The sequence below is a fragment of the Atractosteus spatula genome, chromosome 3, assembly GCF_055471065.1.
Source record: "Atractosteus spatula isolate fAtrSpa1 chromosome 3, fAtrSpa1.hap1, whole genome shotgun sequence".
NCBI classification, from domain to species: domain Eukaryota; kingdom Metazoa; phylum Chordata; class Actinopteri; order Semionotiformes; family Lepisosteidae; genus Atractosteus; species Atractosteus spatula.
In genome coordinates this window covers 64,794,472-64,821,118 of record NC_142708.1, presented here as the reverse complement: position 1 = coordinate 64,821,118, position 26,647 = coordinate 64,794,472, and the positions used below count along the sequence as shown (strand labels likewise).

General features: G+C 39.3%; 1 protein-coding gene across 1 annotated transcript in view; it reads right to left on the bottom strand.

Moving 5' to 3' along the window:
• glis3 (GLIS family zinc finger 3) overlaps positions 1-26,647 on the bottom strand; it is a 77,355-nt gene that overhangs the window by 4,862 nt on the left and 45,846 nt on the right. Inside the window, exons 4-8 of the mRNA XM_088911865.1 lie at positions 23,189-23,350; positions 22,679-22,789; positions 9,058-9,199; positions 7,767-7,932; positions 553-725 (exon numbers count right to left, since the gene is read on the bottom strand). Of these exons, the coding sequence (XP_088767991.1) occupies positions 553-725; positions 7,767-7,932; positions 9,058-9,199; positions 22,679-22,789; positions 23,189-23,350 (754 nt within the window). The remainder of the gene's footprint in view (positions 1-552; positions 726-7,766; positions 7,933-9,057; positions 9,200-22,678; positions 22,790-23,188; positions 23,351-26,647) is intronic.

The window sequence follows — 26,647 nt, the reverse complement described above, 5'->3', positions numbered from 1 at the left end:
AAGCCACTGATCCACCGTACACACAATATCCTCAATAGAATCTGCCCACCTATAGTTTTCAACTTTCTTAAAAATGAATTAATCAATTTATAGATGAAATAAATTAAAGAGCAAACAGACTTTGCACAACTTGTATAATGATTTGTCGAAATTTAGAATCACCTCTTATCTTTTCATTATGCGCCCCCATTTGGTGCTGCAGATTATAAATCTGTTCAGACAGCTGCTACAAACTTAATAAAGGCTGTAATAATTAAAAAAAAAGAGGGAACCTTGCCAAAGAATTGGCATTGTTCTGAAAATTTGTTCTGAATTATAATCATTGTCAGTCTGCAGTAATGTTATCTCAAATAATGTTTAACCAGCCTGGTTAATGTACAGAAGCTTGTAATTGAATTCCAGTCACACAAAGCTCTGAAATTTTGTTTTGAAAGATTTATGAGGTGCTTAAAGTGTTGGCAACTCAAACCTAGCAAACATGTTAGACAGAACTGTGAAGCCACATTTTTTAAGCAATGCCCTCTGACAGCAGACAAACAATGAGATACAAACCTTGAACATGGATGCTGTTGGCTTGGACAGGATGGTTGGCCATTGGCCCATAGGGCTTCTGGGGAGAGCCCAGATTCTGTTGCCCCCGGATAGGCACTTGAGAAGTCCTGCTGAGTGCCATCGAAGATGGGGCTGGGAGCCCGGAAGGAGGGTGTGGAGACAGGACCGTGAATCTGAAATAAAAACAGGCTTATAGCTTTGTGGACACAAACAATTGCACAGTTTGTAAAGCACTGCATTGAAGTTAAAAGGTCCTTCAATATGTTAAAAATGACATACGCACCTACCACATCTCCATTATGTACACTATAGAAAATCAGGGATCTTTGACTCTTCATTAAGCAAATGCAGTGTTTATGGCTTATAATTATTAGAAATAAAAAAAAATGTTTTGAAGGACAAGAAGGTGAAAATGTGAGCTGGACATGAGTGAGGCAGACTTATAAAATCCATCTTCCCTGTATGTTGGCCTGCCGGGACTGCTTAGCCTTGTCGGTTCCTGTGATTTGAGAACTCACCTCTCCTTGGCTGGAATATGTACCCCTTTGTGAATGTAGCCTTTTATGGCTAACCCTATAACATTCTCAATTACAGCAAATTAATGCTGAGAAAACACACCACTTGATGGTGCCTTCCTTGGTGCCTTGATGGTGTCATGTATTATTGTATCATTTCGTTACACTGTGCTGTGTTGACTGTGCTAGACTGCTGTTGCACTGCAATTTCCCTCACAGAATGAATGAAGTATCTATCTATCTGTCTATCAATGAGCTTCCCTCCGCCTTCGGAAATTGCCATTCCAAGCAACGAAGCTTTGATTGACAGCCTCTCCTGTCTTATATTTGGAACCTTTTCCATCTTATGAATGTTACTCAATAACTCAATCTAGCCTCTATTTGAAAAATATTCATCAGTGTCTCTTTCAATGAAATTAAATTTTCATTTGTAAGCAAATTCTGGGCCTGGGAAAAAATACGTTGACTGAAGTGCCAGGTTTAAAATAAACACCAGGAAAATGATAGCAGCTTTTTGCTTGCTAGAGGCTTCTTGCATCAGTGGAAAGCAGCCAACAAATACTGACTGAATCTGTAACCTGTGATTGGCAGATGGGTTGAGTTTTGATGCATTTTATTGACTTGTAAATACATCGTAAGAAAAGTAATGCAGCATCACAGTTACATTAAATTAAATTCACAAGTAAAACATGATGGAAATTATTTAACAAAGCCTATTAAAATGAGAACATCATATATCAAAGATTGCTTTTTTTTCTTTGGCTTTAACAGTCAACAATTTAGCATAAATATAATCATTTTTATTTATATCATTCTTGAAATTCAGTTATTTTCCAAAAGAAGAACTTGAGTTTCCTTTATATTAAGATGAACAAGCTCTGAGGGTTTCACTGCAGAGTTAAGGCTAGATCTTCTGCTCAGCTTGTTTGCCATAAAGCTCATTTTGGTACATGTGACTTTGTACTATAAATATATATGCCAAGGCTGTATCTATAGTTACAGCAAATAACCAGAGAAGTAAAGGTATCCAGCATTGCCCTTATCTAACTTTGGTTTTAATTAAATTGAGCTGCAGGTGGATGCAGTGACTTTTTTCGTAAGTCGTCATTTGCTACCTTAAAGAGAACATTGTGAAGCCCTGCTAGTTAAAATAAACCCTCCCCATAAAGACTTCAATCCTTTTCAGTCCAGCAGTGGAAAAAATGAAACCACTTTTCCAGTTTTAAATTGGTCATTTGATAGAATTCTTTCACATTTAACAAGCTTCGTAAAAAAAATGATCAAAGCACATTGAGGTAAGTCATCAAAAAACAGACATTTGAAAAAACAAACTAGAAAATGGTTTTAGGGATTTCACAATTGATTTAACATCTATAAAGCAATTATAACAATCCCCTTTTCAGAAGACTTTAATGGTATTTATAAGATTTTATGAATCACTTATTGAATTCCTGGCTAACTCATGCCGGTGACTATAGTATCTGCTAATGCCTACCCTTGTGCTTAATGAAACGGGTTTTCGGGCTGCTTTCAATTCCAATTCGTCTCCCCTGGAATCCCCTGTGAATGGTCTGCCTACTGCTGCTATCAGAACAATCGGCACCAGTTAGTTACCACAAGCATCTGGCTTCGAAACACTGTAGAAAGAATCTTTTCGCACTTGGTGCTCTGAAATGGAGGAATTTATTTATTTGTCCTTTCCTGCAACAATAAAGTTTTATGTCCAGACCTGTGAAGCTGTATATAAATGCTGCATTGCTCTTAAAAAGGCCATTCTTTTTCACTCTGCAGAGCCCTTCTGTTTAATCTGATTATTTCGTCAATGGTGAAAATTAATAAAACCTATGACCAGCACTACTGATGCCGGATATTCTTCACACAAAAAAGAACAACAGGAGTGCGGCAGGAAAGCCTATCCTTATTTTTCCAATTGTTAAATATGCAAATAACCCTGCAAATCAGCAGAGATACCTCCCTCTCTGTCTTCTGGACGTGTCTGTGTCTTTGTGTTTTTGTCCCTTTAGGGACCTCAAGAGTGCCACAAATTGGCCTTTCCGTGTCATTCGACTCAGAGTTGCAAGAGATATTCAAAAAGCAGAGAACCTGAGTGATTTATTACATCAGACACTAATGCAAATAATTTTTCAGGATAAAGTCACTGAAAAGGCTGATATAAACCTACTAATCTGATATTCAATGCTTTATTTCTTGGGATTCCCAAACCCCCATTAAAATGCAGTTTTGGAGAGCCATATTAAATAATTATTAAATGTACAGATTTGCCCATCATTTCAGATGGGAAACTTCCTCAAATTACAAAGTGCATCAAAGAATGTTACCTTGATCCTTGACGTGACCAACTATTCCACTCTCCAGTACACGTTATAAAAAGAAAGCAAAAGCCTCCTTAATGCAGGCCATCCAGTGATGTGCACAGATCAGCACTCTAATACTGCTGCTTGTTTTCTGAAGCGAACATGTCTATTTCCCCAAACAGCTGTATAATTAAATGGGCTGCATCTGCGCTTGAGGTCAGAAGGTCACATTCTATGACACATTCTATCCTGGCAGAAAGAGCCGTGCTTGCCTCTAAAATGACAGGCACATGTTTACATTTATAAATCATCCAGAATTGCTCAGACTCCTGGAAAACAACTGAACTATATTAAGTTATTTGGGGATCCTGGCAAGTAAGTAAAGGTATTTAATGTTATAATGATAGCTTTATATGAAACCTTTAACATTAATGGCAATCCATTAATCCACTTTTCCTTTAAGTTGACAACCCCCCTGAAAATACAAGACTAATGGCAGTGACTTCTTGGCAGGTCCTTCCCACTGTCAGAGAGCCTGGATAGAGCCCTACTGCAGCTGAGGGTCAGCACAAGGCAGGACAGAGCCCTGGCAGACGCCAGTCTTTTGTAGGATGAACACATGCGCAGCACCAGTTAACCCAACCAGTGCGTCTGCACCTGGAGAAAGCCCAGTGAACAGAAGGTGCACTCCACACAGAGGAATCAAACCTCAGTCAAATATGGTACTGCCCTTTTGACAGACTTTTCTCTTGAAAACTACTGTATGTTCCAGTAAGAGAGGAGTTTCCCAGCAAAGAAAAGATTGTAATTTTTGTAAGACACAGATGACATGTTTCCAAAAACATTTTTGACTCTTGATTCACAATGCATCCACATCAGTTATTAACAAGTCAACCTCCTGGCTTCTTTCAAGTAACGGCTGGATCAGATCCTTGGATTAACTACCAAACAGGCTAGATGGGCCGAATGGCCTACTCTCATTCATTAACAGGTTCTCAATTGGATACCTTACAACACATTTGTCTTGACATTCTGCTTAAATATGCAGTAGTCATTCAATAGTTCATTGGCCTGGGACAACAAAAGACTTCTACGCATTGCCTTGGAGATGTTCTGCCATCCCTTCCGATCTGGAGCTCAACAGCGGTGTTTAAAAGTTTCAAGGAAGGTCCTACTCCTATTGGCAAACAGCCACCCTGAATGCCCTTGTCCAGCCACAAGCCTCACCAGGAGCCCCCTGTCTGCTCCATCATCTCCGTATTGATGACACTGCAGCAGCCCCACCAGTGCTGGCACTCAGGACAGGACACACCGGTTGGGAGCTGCAAGGCTTTTACCATGCAGTCGGCCTCATTGTATTTAAACACACAGTAGCCATATTTAAGCTTTGCAGGCCCTCCGGATACTGTTAGTAATGAGATTAAATTCTGAAAATAAGAGAGAGCACGTTTCAATTATGTCTTAAAGCACGAGGGGGGATGTTGCATCGTATTACATAAATAAAAATCCCTCCAGTGGGCTTGCCATTCCTGGCCCAGCGGGGAACAGAGAGAAACGATGTGGAGGCATTTGAACACCCACAATTTCACAAGGTATTCATTACAAAGCTGGGAATGTTAAGTCCAAATCATTTATGCCCCCTTTTCAATGCTGCATACCTGAAAGGTTACTGACAGCAATAAATATAGCTGGCATTCTTTAATTTTCTAGCCTTCTCAGAATAATAAAAATGTGGAATATGCAAAAGGATATGATGAACCTTTTCAGCTTTCAAACTCTCCTACTGCTTTTAAAATATTGCACCACTTGAAATAGTCTCACACCAAGAAAAAAGTCATTTTGACTGTACTGTCAAGGTTTACTTTTTTATTAATTGAAGTATTACTGAGTTTAAGATGAACTGATATGCAAACAAGCCTGCAGTTCTTCAGTTCTAATTGCATTTTACTCATGCAGCACAATAATATTTAATTCACCCCAGGAATGAATACTATTGCAATGCCATGCAATCCATGTTAAAATGAACTGAGGTAAACTGTGTCAGATTGAGAGCTAAACAGATCTACAAAATTACAAAACCCTCAAAGACTTTAAAAAAAACCTGCTGGATTCCAGACACTCATGTCTGGAGTTAAGTGCCCCTGTCATAGAATGACCACTCCAAAAGTATGCAAACACCTTACCTGCTGCAAAAGAACCTAGTGGCTTTGGTTGCAGTGTGAATCTGAGAAATGACTAACAGTAAATGAATAATAAGAAGTTGCTTCACTCAGGCTTCCAAGTCTACCAAGTTCACACAGAGTGAAAATTTCCAAGCACTTGTCCAAACGTCACCTGGAGCTCACATACAGTATACCCACCTGGCCAGAACAAGCAGGTTGATAGCTAACCATTATTGACCTAATAACTATTATTGGTATTGATCAGTGGTATCAACAAGCAATCTCACAGTTCACTGGTACCACAACTGAACATGTGTGACAGCCATATACTGTACAGAACCACAGCAACTTGCTTTCCAGGCATACAGTGAAATCAGGGAGTTACCATCAACCACACTTTCACCTGAGTCTTGGAGTCTCTAGGAGATTGAGGTTTTCCCAAATTCATTCGCAAGTGCATGTAACATATCTAGGGTCTGTGCATTGTATAAAAGCCAGATGTAGAGAACTTTGCATGAAGATTTAATGACAATCCAAGACAAAGTCAAATCAAATCCTGATTCATGAAACCCATGAACTATATTACAAAGTTACTTAGCAGCTGAGAAAGGCGAAAATAACCTCAAGAATCAAATACAGATATGAAATCATGCCCACCTCATCCTTTATGTGTGCGGGAGGCACTAACAGCTCAGCAGCGTACACTAAGAAGACAGTGAAACTGTTGGATAAAGATGTGCCCGTTTATAGTAAAATACTGGAAGTCACAAAAGATTGGCATCTCAGCAAGGCTGGAACTATTTGCATCCCATTCTGCTGTTAATTTTCTCCACAGGTGCTCACTTTGAATTAAGCTGAACCACAATAAACGGTCAGATATGAGGTTGGTTCTAATTACCGACATTCAGAGCACATAAAACACAAGTACCAAAGGGCATCGGCTCCTTTGTTTGTCCTGTGTGCAGAAGCCAAAAAAGACTTCTTGAAGAGCTTAGCATTTTGTGTAAGCTGAGACAAAAATCAAACTTGGGTTTTTTACACAGTGTAAAACTAAGACCTTTAGCACTGAGCAATGATCAATCTAGTTTCTGCACTGATATTCCTTCTCTCAAGTGCTGTAGATTTTCACTAAATTCATGACAGTGACATTCCCCCCTGTGCGCAGTTTCACTGCAATTTCTGTAAAATGTGCCTTTTTGGATACTGAAGGAGCAGGTTTCTTCATTTTATTTTTTCTATTTCAGCTAGAAACATGATAGCACCTGGATGGAAACATTTGTCAGCTCTGCCACATCTGGAATAGACATCTGTGCTGCAGTATCCCACCTGACCCTGCTGCTGAATAACGCTCCCCACCATTGTGCTTACTTGTACACATCCATCTAGGCAAAAGAACTAATGAACTGTAATTAAAAAATTGCTGCAGTCAGACTAGAAGACAGCAAAGAACTGTATTTCCAGATTTTCCAGTTTCCAGGATTTTGGTGTATTTGGTGTTTGATATGATTTATAGCAGCTTTTTTTCTCAGAGATGTGACTTTCCTGGGTTTCCTTCATGAAGTAAGAATTATACACCAATCTGCATGTAGTTTGCGGGTATGCTTGATAATACAGGGGTGTCCAGTCCTGCAGGTCTTCTACTGTAGTTTCATCAGTCACCTAATATTGATGAAAGGGAACTAAAAGAAACCTGGGATTGTCACGCCCCACACTCTCCCTCGCAAACACCCTTGCATTCCCACTGTTTCACAATCTCATTCCTAATTGAACCCATCACATTCCCACATGCACCAGATTCCTCAAATTCTCACTCCCAGACCAATTATCCAACCACATCCCTTTTCCTTCAGTATTTAAAGTTCCCTCACACACCAACCCATGCTCACTATTAAGAAGCCTCCTGTAGAATTCTCTTGTGAATTCTCCTGTTTTCCCCAGCTTTTACTGACATGGATGTTACCTTAACTCACCCAAAAGAAACCAGGGAAGGTCTGGAATAGTGAAACAGTAGCCAATTAACCACACAATTAAATTAAAAGGCTAATATCTGGGTGGATCAAAAGCCTGAAGCTATGAGGCCCTGAATGGTAGGATTGAATAAACCCATGTCACATACGCATTCAGGAGAAACACATTACATTAGGCTAGCCCTATGATCTGCCAATTGATCTTGCAAAGCAATGTGCAGCAAAGCAGCGCAAAGGCTCTGTGAAAGGCTATACCTCTGAGTGCCATCCTGTAGCACTGGGAGTGGAGGTAGCTGAGTCTGGGGCAGCAATGGGCTGCCCTGCACTGTGCTTCCTGGAGAGGGGTGACTTTGAGGGTGAGGAGGGGGTGCTGTGCCCCCTGCAGTTCCACTGCGACTGGATTGCATGCTGGAGAACAGGCCTACAGGATGGAAAACAAAAGTCAAGCAGGCACTGGGCATTAGCAGACAAGAAAGCAAGAACCTAGGTTTAATGTAGCAAGAAGCCATGTTGCTTTCTTACAAGCAGGAAGAAATCCTAGAGGAATCCCAGGAAACTAACTTTATGTACTGTACATGGAAGCTCCCATTGCTTCGGGCATTCATTGCATTTTTCTCATTTCTAATTTTTCAAATTTTCCCTTTACAAGGGCAGGGTAATTTAAGGGACACACAAATAGTATTAAAAGCCTTTTAAACAGAAATGATAACTTTAATTGACTGATCCTCTGATTCTAACAGTTTTATTTAATTTAATTAAAAAAGTAACAAGTAAGACGCTGTCTAATTTGATTAGCTCTTATAAACATGTAATCAATCTTTCTGTTACAAAAGAGAGAAGCATAAAAAGTAAAGATTGCTGTTCATTAAATCTTCAATTTGGAGCAAAACTAAGCTAGGTGAACTGCCTCTTGGTGTGCCTTCAAATCTTGTCAATACAGATATCTAAAGACACTTTGATCTATCTCCTCATATTACACACTGGTATTATCAGATTTGCTTTGCCTCACATAACCAGATATCTAGGATCGAATCACACGTCTCTATTGTACTGTACAGTTGTTGTTTAAGCATGTTCAATTGCAATGTGACTAACTCTAACCTTGAATATTCATGCTGCATTCCTACTGTATATTTTTATAAGATATCCTCTCCTAGTCTTGCGCTTTTTACAGCTAATGTGTGGATTATACCTGCTAGTCATGCAACACCACTGCTAACAGCAAGCTGGCTTTTCTGTAGAGAAAGATACCAAGATAGAGTACAGATAGCATCTCGGGCCAATGCAGTTTCGTTTCCGAGATCTCATGAGTTCAGGCTTCAAAGGTTATGTAGCTGAAGACAAATCTTGGCAACTGAGAAGTTAAATTGTTATCTGAAATTAAATTGTATATACATCATACATTTAAGTACTGTGACACGTTGCAGAATGCTTTCTGGGCTAAGGTTGGAATAGAAACGTTGGGAACTGCAGATAGGCTTCTAGTTGCACACTGTGAGGTACATGCAAGCCCAGACTGCACAGCAGTGAGGACTGTGGGTTTCACCTGGGTACATATCGAGGCTGGGTGCTGGAGACCTCCCCATTTTGCTATCCCCTGTGTCGTGAGGGGAGCTGGCTGGCTGAAGAGGCTGGATGGTGAGACATTCATTGAGACCATCCTGGTCCAGGTCGATGCTCGACCTCAACTGAAACACAAAACACAATAACAAACTCTTGCTTCTACTTGGCCAGATGAAGTCCAGAGTGGCATTTTATATACCACATAAACACAGGAGGAGTTAATAACGGTGTCATGCTGGGCTACAGACGTTCAAGAATAAAGAACAATCTTTAACAGAGACACTGTTATTTTTTTTATTTGAAAAGTCATGTACAGTATGTATGACATACAAATTAGTCTAGCAAAGAACTGTATACTGTCTGCATCAACAAGACTTTCTCTTCACCCCAACATGAAAGCTGTTGCATAACTAGCTTAACATCACAGTCAACACTTTATTTCAGCATGAATACAAAATGCTTGCTTTTGCAATAGCTATCTCAGCATAGCATCAGCTCAAGATGCCATTGCAGTCATTCTGAAAAATAAGTTTGATTTATGATACGTTGTGAATGTTCTTCTCCAGTAAAGGACATATCCTCAGGAAGCGGTACCACCTACTGTACACCATACTTCAACCCATTGTCTTATTTCATCTTACAAGTTGCACAAAAGATGTAAATCCCACTCATTTTGCCCTTTTCAGTTTCAGATTTTCAGCTAGGGAGCTTTCTTTTCTTACTGTATATCAGTGGTTCCTGTATAGTGATGCCTAGCTTTTCCATCACTACTCTTCCATTTCATTAAGTTTAACAAATGCCAAGTTTGAAGTATTGTAAATTAAAGACATTAAGATATCATGCCGAAGGTCTGGAAACCTGATTTTTATACTTCAGGCTCATATTTTTACAGGCACTGGCAATTTCTGCTTTGACTTCTAATGTAAATACCAGATAATGAAAGACTCCTTTGTCAGGTACAGGATTCCACACATACCGCAGATTAGAGTATAAAACAGCATTAATGATGAGAGGCATCCTCTGGGAATAAGTGGAAAGCACTTGAGCATGAGGTAAGCAGTAAACACATGAGAAATAACAAGTTAGTGACAAGTAATAAGCAACAGTACAACTTGCAAGGCAGTGTAAATTATAACACTACTGCAGATCATGCACATTTTTAATGAACCTTTTTAGAAACAAAGTCATGGTGAAAACGAAATCTGGCAGTTTACCTTAATTGAGAAATTTTTAAAACTAAATTCACCCACATTGAGAATCCGACTTAAGATACTCCCACTGGAACTCTGCTTGCTTGGGTTCAGCCTGGGACCTGGTTTATTCTGAAACTTGCTATCAGATGAGTAGCAAATGAACAGTAACCATGACCAAGCAAACTGAGTATCAGTGCTCAACTGTAGCAGGACCATATTAGTAAACTTTCTAAAGGGTAAAACTGTCCTCATGGAGGGTCTTCATGAGCAGGTTGCATCACTGTTTATATAAAAGAGCATTTTGTTTTGATATCAGGGAGACAGAGCAATATTAAACACATTAGTAAAAGGAAATGGTCACGCAGTCCATAATTTAAGGCTAGCTTATTTATTTTTTTATTTTTGTACATTTTAAGAATTGGTTTTTTAGCAACAAAACTGGTAATACTTGGAAGTACTCCTTTTGTTACTAATGTAGCAGTACCTTCTAATGCCAGGGCTGTCTTAGGCTGGAGCCAGGCTGAATCCACACTATTCCAGCAAGACATTAATGGTAAGGGAATGGAGATTTACAGTACATGAAATGGGTTGTAGTAGTTCAGGTGGGTAGCTGCGTCAGCATGCATAGGCTGCAAAGGAACAAGTAATAGGTTCATTCCATGCTGAAAAAGGAAGAAAGAAAACACTGTTTTCTTTCTTCCTTTTTTAGCATGGAATCATCCTATTACTTGTTCACATGAAATGGATTTGCTGGCACAGTGAAGGGAGAGATGAAATCTGAGGATGGTCATCAGTGGGTGAGTGTGGGAAGCTGACCAATACAGAAACAATGAAAGTTGTGTGATGGTTGAGAAGGGTATGATGTGTCGCGTCGACATGCACAATCAGAAACAGGCCCTTTGACAGGAAAGACACTAGCCAGAAATGATCTCTCTGTCAAGAGAAAATGGACAAGATACATTCACCAGACAGAGAAAAGGCTAGAAAAAACATAGGTGCACAAATTTACCTCAGGTATTGTTAGTGTTCCTCAGAATGAAGCTGCTAAAGAAAACAGTACCTAAGTTATCTGTAAACAGGTTCAGTTAAAAAAGATAAGAAATCAAAACCACGTAGATCTTAATAACTGAAGGTAAAGGGCACTTACAGCCTGTGGAATTGGTTTGTCATCTTTACCTTTTAAATCATAATGCTTTGAGCAGTTAACACTCACTGTGTGTTAGAATGTGTGTGGTTTGAATTTTAAGGTTGTTTCTATTACTATAAAACATTTAGGACAAAACCATTCCTTCACATACTCTCTGCATACTACCAGCAGAATGAGGGTAAAATGTAACTGTTTCACGATCTTCCAATATTCCCACAGTATGCTAACCATAGTTCTCCAGTGAACCTACAGTACCAAGCCTACCAAGGCTAGTGAAAAGCATCAGGGCTTCTCTAATAACTGCATTAATAGACCTTTTATAGAACCAGACACATTCTATAGCTCTCAGCTCTCCGAGAGGCTGTACAGTAGGTCCACAATGCATTACAGACCCAGAGAGTAGAACAGGCAGTGCACAAAGTATTTCTCTTTATTTTAAGCAAACTTGTAAAACTTTGAGTTTAACATTCTTCATTCTATTGAGAGCTTTATTGTTATCTATACTTACACACTGGAATATTTGAACAAAGAAAAGTACTGTATTTGGTAAAAAAGACTAATTGTTTCATCCTTTAAACATCCACATCCAGACCAATTTGCATGCAGCTGGAGTCTGAGCTAAAGAAAAGGGCTGTGACAAATTCGAAATATGTTTTTTCCTTCTTAAATTGTCAAATGATTCTGGAATTCATTTAATTAGCACCTACAAGTGAATATAGTGAATGTTATTCTACATTCTACATTATAAAACTATTTTACTTGTAAATAGTTTACAAGTGTTATGTAGTGCATTGACACAGTTTTAAGAAAACAAGTGGAAAATGAGATAATTTTGCGTACTATAGCACTCCTTTTATAAAGGCTAAGAGGAAAGATATTAGTTTAGACATGGAAAGTTGAATTGATAAATTCTTTATAACCTGTAATACATGGAAAGGATCATTAATAAAGTGTTAATAACACGAATAACAGTATGAAACCTATTAATAATTGAACGCATAAAATGCATAGTTACTAACAATTTCTTGTACAAATTATATTAATTGGCCTTTTTTCAAATCCCTTCTACTGTTCTCTCATTTTGCAAACTGCTGTCAGTGATTAAGTTTCCTCTTCATTAATGCCTTTCTCATAAATTAACATTTTAAAATGAAAGCATTGATAAAATGTTAAAAATATATAGAAATAAGTAATTAATAATAGAGTTCACAAATTGCGACTGTTTTCTTTTTTTATTTTGCACACAGTGCTCTCTGCACCACGTGCTTTGTGGTGTATTAGTGAAAACAGACGGAACCTCACTTCTGTGCTGCTGTACTTACTCTGCCCTCCCCTGCTGTTCACGTTACATGTGGTTGCATTTAGTTTAATTGGAACAGGTGGAGTTGGCATTGAGGTGCTTGTTCAACACCAGGACTGCAGCCTGTGCCAGGTTCTCATTGTTAACTCAACTGAAAACAGAAGTAGGGGAGCCTTGGAGAACTTTGCTTCCTCTTATTTTCAAAGTGAACTTTAAAATATGTTTTGACAATAACGTAGAAAATCTCTTTTGCACCCCACACATTTTAGCGGATTTATTTAACTGGGAGTATATCTGGAATGAATACTATAACACTAGTGACCAATGGAGTTTTGTTATTCTCTGCCTCACTGGCTCATTAAATTCTCACAGAGCCACACAGGGAAGATGTGCATGAGATACAGTATATGATACTTACAATATATAGTTGAGAGACACTCAGAAATCAAAAACGATATCAAAAATGATACTGCACTTTGTCCAGGACCTTTCTCTTCACTTCACTTGCTTCTGCTTGAACTGTGACTTTCAGTGCTACACTAATCTGGAGCTGTGATCATATGGATTTACCACAGAGAACATGTAATAGGGCTGAGAGGCACAGTAAGAGGCTACCTTTGCAAATATTTACTATTGGAATGATAGCTGTTGGCCAGCCTAGTGTAAAAATGCACAGTGGAAGAGGTGAAATCACATCAAAACTGAACTAAACCAGAAGACATCTGGTAAAAGGCACAGTTACTGTACAACACTAAACCTTAAAGTTAACTTTAAGTTTTATCCAGTTCATTAACAAGTTTGAGCTTTACTCTTTCATTGTTGTTTTGCCACTGCAACTGTATTTGAAAATCCAGGACTTTGTTAATTTTGCCTCGTGTCAATAAATAAATGCCGAAGCTTTTTATTTTTTTTATTTTATTTTAAATGCTGAAGCAATTCTTGAAAGTCGATGGAAACCTGACTTTGATCGGTCTGACAAAGTAGAGTAAAAAGTTTAGCTGCCTGTGTAAATGTGTAAAGCTTACCCAGGTTGCTTAATCCCGTGCTATTTTGCACATTGCAGGCAAGAGCACAGACAAAAGCACAGAAGGTAACATTTAGCTTATTACATGACATTTGGATTATTAGAATATTCAAGGTCAATTCAGTATACAGTATATTCAGGAAAATCCCACTCAAATGCAGCATTTTAAATTCAGAATGATAACTCCTTAACACTGTTTTTAAAGGCTGGAAGTCTTTCATGGAACTTTTCCCACTTAAGCAATCAAGGATTTATTTTCAGAAAGTAAGCACTATATAAACCAAATCTAGACTGTTTAAATATTTGATAAATAAATACTATACAGTTAGATGAAAAGAAGATGACTTAGAGGGGCAGTTCTCAAAATAAACTACACTACTCCAAGCAGAAAGTTTTTCTAATAATACAAAACAATCAACTTTTTTTTCTACTTTTTTAGAAATATACTGTATGTATGCTACTGTATACATTTAGGTCAGAAAAGATTCCTGGGCTAGTCAGCATAAGATTACTGGGCTCGAAGTATTACACTTTTGTAATAGGCTGACATTTTTTCCACATAACCACTGTTCTGTAACCTATCCTGTTCCTGGAGTTTAACAAGGTTGCTTTCTGGTGTGCCTCTTACCTCTGACACTGGGTGTGTGTAAGGAACACACTACAGACACCATCTAATCACTCTTAAAGTGTGTTCCATTGTTCTGCAGTAGCCACGCTCAAAAGAGTTGGTCACTCGTGTTCTTGCAAGTTTTACAACAAATTGTGTGATTAAATTCCTTAAACACTTCTGCCCATCACTAATCCTCTTTTGCCAACATCCCTTTCAAGGACAAAATTGCTGCACTGCACGGTGCCTGATTTATATTTCATTCCAAGAACAGGAAGTTGAGGGATTAAGGCAGGAGGATTAAAACACTTACTCTTCACTGCATTTTTGGGTGACAAAACGTTTCCTAGATACAGCGTGCTTGCTGACCCTAGGCCCTTTCCCCACACCTCCTTTTCAGCTTGGAACAAAGGGAGCTGCAGCCCATGGGCTGACATTTTACTGCGTCTGGTAACTTTGTTTAAAGAGAGCTGGCAGCTCCAGGCCACTTATTTTGTTCAGCCCTCACTTATTATAATGACAACCGGTGGCTTATTACATTTAGAAGAGCAATGCATTAAATTAGCTTCACTTTCATCGAGTATTGCTGTTTTTCTCTCTCTCAACCCTCTGTGGATTCTTGAAAAATTCAACAGGAGGAACTGATGAATGCTTTACGGTGTGGAGGGTTAATTTGTTCAACAACTTCCTCTCTGATCTGTCAATGCTGATATATTGTGGCCTCAGAAGAAAAATCTCAGAGGATGTAAGAAGCACATTTAGTCTCGACATAAAAAAATACTTGTTTTCATTAAAGAAACTGTAACATCCTATCATATTTCATTTATTTTTGTTTTTTCATTCTGTCTGGAAGGATGAAAAATAAGGAAAATTGTATTAAGAAAAATATTTAAAGTAACTTTTCTCTTTATTTCTAAAAAAGCGTGTCAAGTAATTAAATGTTTTGACTTTATTATTTTATTTGTATTTTCTTAACTTCTACTTGTTACTATGTTTAGTTAAATATTATACCTACAGTAAAACAAAGTTATGTAAATGCAGAAATTCACTCTGTGCGATGAATGTCCGAGCTAGGAGAAAGTGAAAGAATGAGATTTCTATCCAATACGATCTAATACGAAAATCAAAATTTTATTGCACCTACAAGAAATAGTATCACTAGAGGTATGCACACATTGAAATTCCTGGTTACATGTTTTATAAGGGTTGTGAAAGTGTATCCTGAAGGAAAAAGAACCCAGGTGGGATCACACCCTTGACTGGGGATGTAGTGGGTTAGTCCATTGCAGGGCACACACACACAGACAAAATAGAATCTTCAATTAACTCAGCATTTTCTACTTATTGAAAACCGTGTATGTTTCAATTTAATAACAGCCAAGAGAGGGCAGCAAAGACTGACAGAAATGATTATGCCCATAGTAATCAATATCACAATTATCAGTATAAGTGTTATAATCAAGGTAGATAAAAGTCACAGAAATGTCATTTTTTATATTTAAATTGTATTTCAATTGCATTATCTCTGTGATCTTACTTAACTGGGTGAACTGCTTTTCAGCTGCTGTAAATTGAAGTTTACGTAGTGCTTTCAAGTCATTTGTCATGAAGGAACACGTTTTGAAAGTGAATAGATTAAGTTCTGAATGTGGAATACAGTGGTGCAAATCTGAAGCAGTTTTGGGTGATGAGTCAAGTTTTCATTCAGTGCAGTTTGGCAGTGAACAAGAAAATTGACACAGGAGCTAGTGTCAGTTGCCATTCACCCACACTACACTCGCCAGATCTGAATTTGATTGGATACACGGTGTTCAGTTAGAGCCAGTCTGAAATTTAGGAAATAGCCTTACAATCAGTTCAGTTTCCACCCTGGGAAGCCTAGAAGTACATGTTCATCGTGCAACAATTTCCCCTTCTCACACAGTATGCCACAGGTTCAGCAATGGCCACTCTCCTCAGCTCCACACTCAGGGCTTTTCCATTGTTGGTTGCTAACAGTTCACCTCCTCTCCTTGGCTTACTGGAAATTACAGTTGCCTTTGTATGTGTTAGCCGGGACCACAGGGCCTTGTTTTCTGATACAGTCTTCACAATACATTACAGAATTTCAGGTAATGTGCTGCATAATTTAAAGCAAACTGTTTTCTGTACAGGACATTAATACACATCTTATAAAACAACATATTTAACAATAACAGAGAAAGAGAGCAGGGAAAAGTGAACAAAAGGTGAGAGCAGAAACTGAGCAATGGCGTGAAAGAAAGGCAATAGGAAAGCTGCACAGCTATAAAGAAATGAGCTAATGCTTTTACTTATTTGTGCGGATCACAGGAAGAAAAATATAATGAAGGCTCAATCTGCTTAGGATGGTTTTTAAATGCACTCATCTCAATACTTGAATACCTCCACTGACTTTGAAAAGGAAGATGAATGCTTAATTATACTTGAATTTAGTAGAATGATTAAAAATCAAATACATGCAATTATATGATCCTATGACCACACGGTATGCTTTTTTTGGTTTGTTCCATGCACAAACAACTCTCCCACAGGCAGATCAAAAAGAAGTAAGATGTGTGGTTACTAACACGGTTAGTTAGCCTTTTTACAAACATGTTTCATGCTATAAGAGGTTTGAAACATTTCCCCTGTTCCTGAAACCACTCACCAAAATTAACAACATCATCATTGTTATATTGGTGATAATCTTACATGATGAAACTCTGTGAAAAGGTGAAAGGCGATCCAGTGAATGAGGTAAGGGCTTCATTAGCAGCTGGTTCTGGGCCTCTCTCCCTCTTTATGCTGTACTGAACGACCTACCCAGCCTCCTCCTGCCTCACCTCTCCGATGGTGCGCAGTGCTGTGATCCTGAAGCCCTCATTAGGATGCACTGATAGAAGTAATAAAGTTCCATTCTGATTATGGGCATAACCTTCCTGGCTACGAGGATAAGACCACCGGACACCTGGAGATGAGCCGAGGGCAATGTTGAGGTGGAGCAGGGTTTGCAAAGTGCCGAACTGTGGTGGGTTAGAAACCTGATACTTATTCTTAGGTGAGCAGAAGTGGGTGAGGTTTGGGCTGACCTCCACCCAAACAACCAATAAAAAATTCAGCAGCAGGAGCTGTGGATGCACAATTTACCCCATAGTCCCTTCAGGTGATGTTGGATAGATGAGAACAGAACTTTGTCCTCTTTGCTGAAATCACAAAAATTTAAGGGTTCTCCTTCAGCAGTTAGGCTGGCAGAGGGCTCTGCCTGATGTGTACAGTATATGGGTCCCTCAGACTGGAGATTGCTGGTGTCGATCTGGCTGTACCCTAGTAATACCACTCCAATGAAAAGTTTTAGTTTAACTGGTGTATGTACCCGAGTACAATGGAATGCTTACTTGCATGTTTCTTCACATAACAAAGGACACAACAAATGACATAAGAAAGTGACAACACAAATTGTTGGATATGAGAACATAAAATAGCAGCAAGAGTGCCAACAACACAGTGGAAAGTAGCAGTGATAATACAAGTAGCAGAATATTGCAGGGGCTGGATGGGTTGAAGCCAAGCTAGTCTCCACAACCACCAATCTCAAGCCATGGTGCTACTATAACTCAATCAATGAGATTTTTCCTTCCCTTTCTAACATCCATTCAACAAATTTTTCCTGCTAGTTTTAATATGTGTCCATTTAATATGTGTTTTCCATCAGTCACTACATTTTAAATTCAGATTTCTAGGTAAAAACTATCTGCAACTTACAGTAGATTTCATTACCTGTAATTCTTTTCAATGTATCTTGTACACGGTTGTACACGTACCGTACCACCCAACATCACTTCGGCATGTACTACATACACTATAAGTTCTGTTTCTGACAGATCTAAGAACCAGTTTTTCTAAACTCACAGGAAAAAGAAAAAATGTTCTCATTTAAAATGAGCTCAAACAGCACGTCTTTTGCCTCCCCTGACTAGGGGGATTTTAATAAACTCTCAGTATGTTCACAACTGGCTCTCAGTACTGAAATAATGTCATGAAGTGTCTGCAGTCGAAGAGAAAGAGGATTAGAAGTGGCACATATTAAAGAGATCCGTGACTAACAGGGTGTGACAGCAGAGGAGTCTGACTCTTTTCAAGACAGCGTGCGGAACCGCTGTTTCTCGGTGCCTTTATCTGAATTTTTATGGTGCCTTTTTGAAATAGTTTTATTATGAATTCACGTTTCTGTTCACGTTTCTTTGACAACATGCCAGCTCTTCATTTTAATTAAAGCCGTAAATAACCTTAGTTCTGGCATAGGATTATTGTTTCTTGATGTTTGTATTGCCATGGCCAGGAAATATTTTAAATACCACGACTGGAGAGGAACAAGGAGTCAGGAGTGGAAGGTCCACCAAGGTCTACCTAAGGTTTCACTTAGACTGTTGCTTTCACATTCTGCCTTTCATTTCTCTCTCCTTGTGCTATAGACTTTGCATGCATCAGAAATTTTAGTGTAAGAATCAAAGCATCAATCTCTTGGGTGAGCAGAACACTTCACTTTGCACTTGAGTGTTGATGTGGAGAGAGTTTACATACAGTAAGAACATTTGTTTCCACATTATCAGTTCTTAAAATCTGACAGATTTCAACCTGTGGGATTTTTGTGCATTTGAAATTATTTTGCCCAGTAAAATTATATTACAGTACAGACAGCAGGCACTAATACTGGTTTGAATCCTGCATATGTCTAAAGGGCACCGTGATTTTACCAATATATACCACAAGAAGAGAAGATGCATTTTGCACTGCTGAGTCAGTTTGTCAAATCAGCAGTTCAGTCCTTCCCATAGAGATGAAACAAGGAAACTGTAGCAGTTATTGGCAATATTATCATGACTCGAACCAATGATATCACTTTGTTCATGTTACTCCTCTTGCTCTCTCGTGCCATTCAGACTGTGTCTAGCAACAGCCAGATCTTTTGTGAAGGGAATTTGGTGATCACCTGGGTTGTGCAGGTTGTGTGTGCCTATGACAGAGAGTCAAATCTGAGCCTAACTTTGTATATTACATTGATTATTGCTCTAGTGCCATTTTACTGAATTTGAAGAGAAAATGAATGGCTGTCTGACAGAGGGTTTTTACTCTAACTGTTATAAATGCAAAAGTAGATAGTAGACTTAGTGGGAGAAAAATTCAAAGGATTCTATCCATATTTACAGAGTCACCTCAATAATTGTGTTAATAGAGATTTTGTTTTGCATTAAGCCTTCAAGAAGAGATTGCGGTTTGCATGCATGACCTATGACATGCTGTTTCATATTATTTTAATGAATCTGTGCTTTACTGTAGGGCTCAGCCTTTTTTTGGCTTCAGTACAATAATGTTATCATGCTAGAGGCAAACAGTACAGCCCCACAAGATGGGGAATGCAAACGTTTCAGACTAAAGACTCTACACCAGTCTTTTCAACAAGAATGGATTCTGCAAAGTCAGGGTCCAGCATGTGCCTGTGCTCATTCTCACTTGCCTCATCACTGTCCCTGCTGCCTCTGGAGGACCTGAGTCCTGAGAGGAAGTGCTGAAAAAGATATTAAGGGTCTTCTAAAAAATGTTATACTCTCCTGCCTGTGCCTTTAAACAACTTTTACTCTGAGTTGCTCTGAAAAATCCTTGGTCTTCACAGTTGAATCTGAAATTCACTACCTGCCTAAGGGAGGCATTAAGGGAGCCTACAGAGATAGATGTACTTATTCTTAAATCATGTACAGTAAATCACTATCATTGCACACAGACAGAAGCCATTAACCACATTGTGTAGCTTGTTAAAGTAATTTTGCACACCTTGCCACAGCAAAGGGTTCAAATTTAGTCATGTATATATGATATGATAGGAGTTTTTCCATTTCTTTCATATTCATAATTAATATTCATATTTCATATCAACTCGTGGAGTAGGTTATGTATACAGCAAACAATAATTACTAATTCAAAGTGTCATGACTGTGAGTAGAAAAAGAAAAAACTGTGAACTGAATATTTTTGCAAGGCACTGTATAAAGACAGCTGTGCGTGCATGAATAGCTTATAATCACAGAAGCATATATGATAACTAACTCCAGCCATGCATAGATTGTTAGACCTGACTCTATGGAACTTTATTATGTTCAATCATTAATAGAAAGTCTAGTGGCATGAAAATGGACACTATCACTAGAGGCTTATCCAAGATACTTTCCATTCCATTTTCAAAAGATCAAAGTACAAGAATCCATAAAGCTCGCAGCCTTGTTCAAGAATTATTTTTGTCTTTTTTTTGCAAAACAGCCAATAAATGACCTTAAAATGGCACTGCCAATTTTTTTACTTTAGTAATTTGAAGAGCTCAGATGCACAGTGTTGTGTACATCATTTCTGATTTAATTGAGCTGCCAAAACAAAAAAGCACAGCTGCCAAAGCCATGATTTAATTCCTGTAACTAAGATTTGCTTACATTACAAATGTTGCCACATGAAAACCTTACATAATTTACCATTGTTTCAAATCATAAGCAACATCATTCTCATGCCTGTGCGAATTGTGCTACATCCCATCAAGAACACAGGAGTGCTGAAGAGGGCAAGGACAGGGATGCAGTTCACAGACACAATTTCCAAAATACTGGGCTAGCCACAGAAGGGAAAAGGATGATGTGGCACAATTCCTGGAAACACTTGGCAATCACCCCTGTTCCATGAGGATGGCCATACCGGCCATGTGATTAAAATGTGTTCTGTAGAAATGTTAGTGAATCAAGTCTGGGGTCTGCTTGACCTCCCTCTGACCTGTATCCTAGGGAAGACAGAAAGGTCCCGGGGTGCCTTCAATTAGTCACATACTGTAGCTGATAAAAGAGGCTATAGAAGGGGAGAAGTATGTATCAACAGCTACAGTTTTACATCTCTTCTGGGAGAAAGAGTACAAGCTCAGTCAGTATCTCTGAGTGGCACAGCATGCAGTGAGTCATTGGCAGAGCTGGGCGGCTTGAAACTGGATCCTCCTGGTAATGGCCTCTTTCCTTAATCACCAGACTGCAAAGCTATTGGCATAATCTAAATCAGGTGAGATCAGGCCTGCCTAATATCTATAGCCTTGAACAGGATTAACTGCCCCATCCTCATATCCCAGTATGTGAGGCATTAATTCTAATTCTATGGGATGTCTTTGTAAAATCAGAGTGAACTAAACAGCAGAATGTATAGTAGTTGCTCAATAGTGTCACATAGTAAGTTCCACTGAAGACAAGTGCTGGCAGCAGGGAAGAAGAGGAAGGGAATGCTAGGTGGGCACTGAAACACATCATATGCAACAAGTCTCAGTGGAGCATGTTACAGAAGTGACGCTGCCCCCTTGAAACACACTGTAGAAATCTGCCATGACAGCGGACTTGTCTCCTGGAGCAGAGCTCGCTGCTGGTGGCTCTGAGCCCGCGAGTGACTGTGATCAAAACCCAGCTCGGGCAGAACAGAGCTACATGCTTTACACATCTCTGACCCAGAAGAAAAATACTTCTCCAAAGTTTTCAAAAATACTTTTAAATTCTCCTACTGGTTTAAGGAGAGTAAATATACTGTATAACATTGTACTCATTTCGTCAATATTACATTTGCATACTGTATAATTTTACAGCTTTTATAGATGCAATGCTGAATTAGATTTGTATTGAAACTGAAGACCTGCCTTTGGATATGAAGGAGTTAACTGTGAATGAAGGACTGATTCTACACTTTTTTTCCCTATTCCCTAACTGTTATGATTTATATTTCTATTCTACTATTTGATTAGACTTTGCTGTGCTACTGGACAGACTGACACAGTGTCATCCGTCTCAAGTACACAGCGCTAGAGTGGAACCTGTGATTCTCCATTCCTTCTGTTTGTTCTTGCTGCAGACAAATTGTGAAAAAACTAAACAGCCTGACCTTTGCAGTGATCCTCATCATCCCCCTGGATTATTAATACAATCTCTTCTCATCTTCCTCTAACTGGCCCTTTCTGCCAGCCGCACTGCTGCTACGCATTCGTTTTTTGTTTGTTTTTTTAATCCACAGATTAAAACATCTTTTTCTTTGGAACAGCAACCCATTAACCAGCATGTCTGGGTTCTGATATCACCCTTCTCTGAAAAACAATTGTTTTCGGCTTTAATGGATTTCACTTGGGAGTCAGAAACAACATCCAGACTCATCATCACTATCATCACAATAACACGAAAGGAGACCGAGGATAAGGAGGTCAGAAAAATTACCCAGAATTAGAAAAATAAGTTAAGCCACAGATGGCACACCGTGTAACTGGGGCTCCTTACCTTTTTCCTAGCCTGCTGTTCTTTGGAGGAATGCGCCTTCACGTGCTTTCTCAAGGAGCTGGGGTCAGTATAGCGCTTGGCACAGCCAGGAATCTGACAAGCATATGGCTTCTGTAAAAGAGCACCAGCCTGACAATGGTTTGTGTGCAAGACCTGCGCAGGTACATCATCAGATGTATTCTTTATGTTGAAAAGTTAACACAAGAGGAGAAATACCATTTTATTTTTCCCCAGTAAGACCTTAATTAGAGAACAGAAATCCCCACTTTGCAACCAGCACTATTTTCTCTTGTTACCCTTAAACCGCATAGGTGAAAGATTATTCACTTGAGCACTTGAAGGTGTGGACTTAACACAATGTGAGTCAGGTCTCTCTTTACTAATTGAGTCTTAATTAATGGTATTATTGATAAAAGCCCAATTCTGTTTTTCTAATTCTGAGCTCCTGTTTCACAAGTTACCACAGTGCTGCCAGGCTGTGCACGGAGGAGGCATGCATGCTGTCCTTACAGTGTCCAGGTGTGTTCTCTGGTGTTTGGCCCGATCGCTGGAGTTGCTGAAGGCCTTCTGGCAGCCAGGATGTTGGCACAGGTACGGCTTCTCTCCCGTGTGACTCCGCAGGTGAATCTTCAGGTTCTCCAGCCTGGAGAAAGCCTTCTTGCACCCTTCAAACTGAAAGGGAAAAACACAACAACAGCAGTGAGCATCCTGGCTGGCAGGTCCTATTGGCAAATTCTACAACTTACATGATGAAAAGGAATTATTGTAACTACGCCTTTGGAACATTTACTACCAATTTATAGAGGGATCATCTGCAAATATTAATCTGACGAACAGGCAAACGCTCTTGTAATAGGGTCCTGTGATTTTCCTTGGTCTTTGTCAATGTCATCACCCAGGTTATCGTTGAACCCTGGACGCTGGCTGATGATGACTTTGCTCAGCTAGGAGGAATGTTTGCTGAAAGACCAATACTGTGATGTTCTTGGCAGCCAATGTTTATCAAACTGTAATTGTAATTTAGGTACAAGTGGTTTAATTGTTTTTAACCCCAACTGCAAAAGCCCAGCCACAGAAAGTTGGACAGATCAAAATGTATAGGACTGATGTGACAGTTCTTCATATTAGCAGTACTGAAGGTGGGGATGTTTAGAAATCTAGGGACATGTTCTGTGACCTACTGCACATTCAAACACTGTACAATAAGGCACTTGGAGAATGCCTAGTTTTTCATTTTAGATTTTTTCACATACGGGCAATCTATATGGTTTCTACAAAAGATCATAGCAATATTTGTACTTCCCCACCCCAACTAAACAGACCAAGGAAATACATTGGGTTAAAATAGCATTCTGGATTCCATGTGATGTCTGTAATAGCCAAGGCTGAATGGCCAGGAGTAAAGAGTACTATTTTATCGTCACTGACCACAGCAATATGTCAGGAATCAATTTGTCAGATGCAAGACTCTCCACAGAACCCAACAATTCTAAGATAAAGCTTGTGCATGTTTTGGATTCACAGGGTATGAGTCATAGTCAGAAAGCTGAATTTCTCACCGAAGTATCAAAATATCAGAATGGCTTTGGTATCAAGTGTACTGCATTACCCAGTCTGTTTATGTTATTTAACAGACTGATCATTTTTAGACATAAAGTAAGCCATACTGTAAACATGTTCAGAAAAACCCACTTTAACTGACAACATTTATGCTGAAGTCAACAGATAACATTAACACCATAATATTTGAAAACATTGTGTGTTAGTTCTGATTGTAACAAACTAATGATGTTGACTTTTTTTTAAAACAATGCGGTTTTTACAAAAAACACTTGGCTCAAAGAACATACACATAATGTTTCTTTACTATGTACATAATTAGCCTTGTCGAAGGTCAGTGTTGTTACTGTGGCACGGAAATTCCACCTGTGTACAATTAAAAAGCACTGCTTCAGATTATTAGCATTCCAGACCTATCTGACTTTGGGCCCAGCTGAGCAGGTTCCTGAAGAGCAGCCAGCCACAGCCGAGACAGGCTGTGTCTTTATCTCGCAAGCACCGATTGGCTACAGCATCATAAAAAGTACTGTATATCTCCAGAAGAGACATACTTCAGGATATATATACTCCATATAAAGTTAAGCACAAATGCTATTGCACAATCAAACTTTAACATTTGTTTACATTAGTTGCTCTTACATCATTTATAATGCATAAACATGTGTATTATAGTAAAAGTTAAGGGAAAAAAAATGATGTGACTATCATCAATTTGGAGTAGCCCAATACTAGTAATGGCCTGCAAGTTTTATTGCAGGCATGCCAGCACTGGTATTAACCTAGAACTGACTTGACCTCCTGATGTAGTTACTGTGCAAATAAAGATATTTTAAAATATAGCAGGCATGAGTAATTTTTCTGAGCAACATCCTTTCACAGGACAGCACCCCTTCAGCCTAGCCTTCATTGAAACAGTGGTCTGGGTGCATAAAGACTTGCTGTCTGCAATGGCGACCCTGTCATCCCAATATTTAAAACTCACAGCCCAGCCCACAAGGACAACTGGAATAAGTCTGACGACAAAGTGAATTGTCCACGGAACTAGCACAAATCCAAGATGTGATGCTATTTACATATATTATGTAAATTACATTACAATGTATTATGTAAATATGATTATGAATAATACTAAAAGATAAAAGGAACACCTGTTAAACATTTTGCTAAATGCAAAATGCTAGGGTTGTGTTTCAAGCAGCCATATGATTATGCTTTTCACATTGTTGCTGCATGTTTTCATTTACCTTGCCTTGTAATGGGCTATGTTTTTTCCATAGTGAATAAAATACATGGCTCTGAGGGGTTCTGTCTGAAGAGATTTGACCAGTTATGATGACATCACTCCTAATCACCAGCCACTTGCACTGCCATCATGCCTTGAATGCTAATAGAATTAATAAGTACCTTATTGAGTTTCTTATTCTTTGGGGTTGTTTGCTTTAAAGCCACAAGGAATAACTCATCTTCTCAATCTTTCATGTGCAGCTGACTTTAATTATGCTGCGTTTGCACTGATCATGTCATTACTCATTGGTATAGTCTTCATTTTGTGACAGTGCGGTGGGGGAGGCGCAGCACCGGTAAAAAGTCCACGCCCTGGGTGAGGGGACAGAAACACCGGTGTGAGGTTGGCAGGGACCAAACATAATACAAAAATAGTGAAAAATAAACAAAAAGCAAAAAGGAAGTGTACCACTGTGCCTCCAGGCTGGGCTTACCCTATTTAATGGGGTCCAGTCTGGTAGAGCAGGGTGCGTTAGGCAAAAACAAAACAAGAACTGTGTGTGTGAAAAAGGTGTGTGTGCGTGTGCGTGCCTGCCCTGGTGAAAATGCGTGATGGGACAGGCAAAAAGAAAAAGAAAACCTTACACGGGGGCAATCCCCTCTAGGACTGTCGGTATAAAACTCCCCCTTCTGGGGGCGTCCCTGCTCGTCCCTTCGGGGTGTCCAGCGTGTCTTTATAGGACCTGCCCAGCTGGGGCTCATCATCTAGAAGCCAGGACAGCTGGGACTACAAAGGCGATGCGTCCACACTGGGCACGCCACAATTTCCTAAACCTGTATTGAAGTATATGGTGATGTGCTACAGTACATGTCTGCTTAGGAGTGGCACAGAATATAACACAGATTCTCGTGGTAAGAAAATGAAGCAAACTGGCACTTGTCTTCTTCTAAAGAATGGGGCTGCAATTATATTCATGTCACTAATCAATTCAGGCCAGTCCTCACTGCAGTCCAAGTTACATCATAAAGTCACTCCTGTGCCCTCTTGTGAATTCCAAGCCCTGCTGTGAGCTCTGTGTCCTCCTGTGAGCTCTGAGAGCTCTGTGCCCTGCTGTGGGTACTGTGTACCCTGTGAGCTCTGTGCCCTCCTATGAGTGCTGTGTGTCTTCCAGTAATGGTTATGTC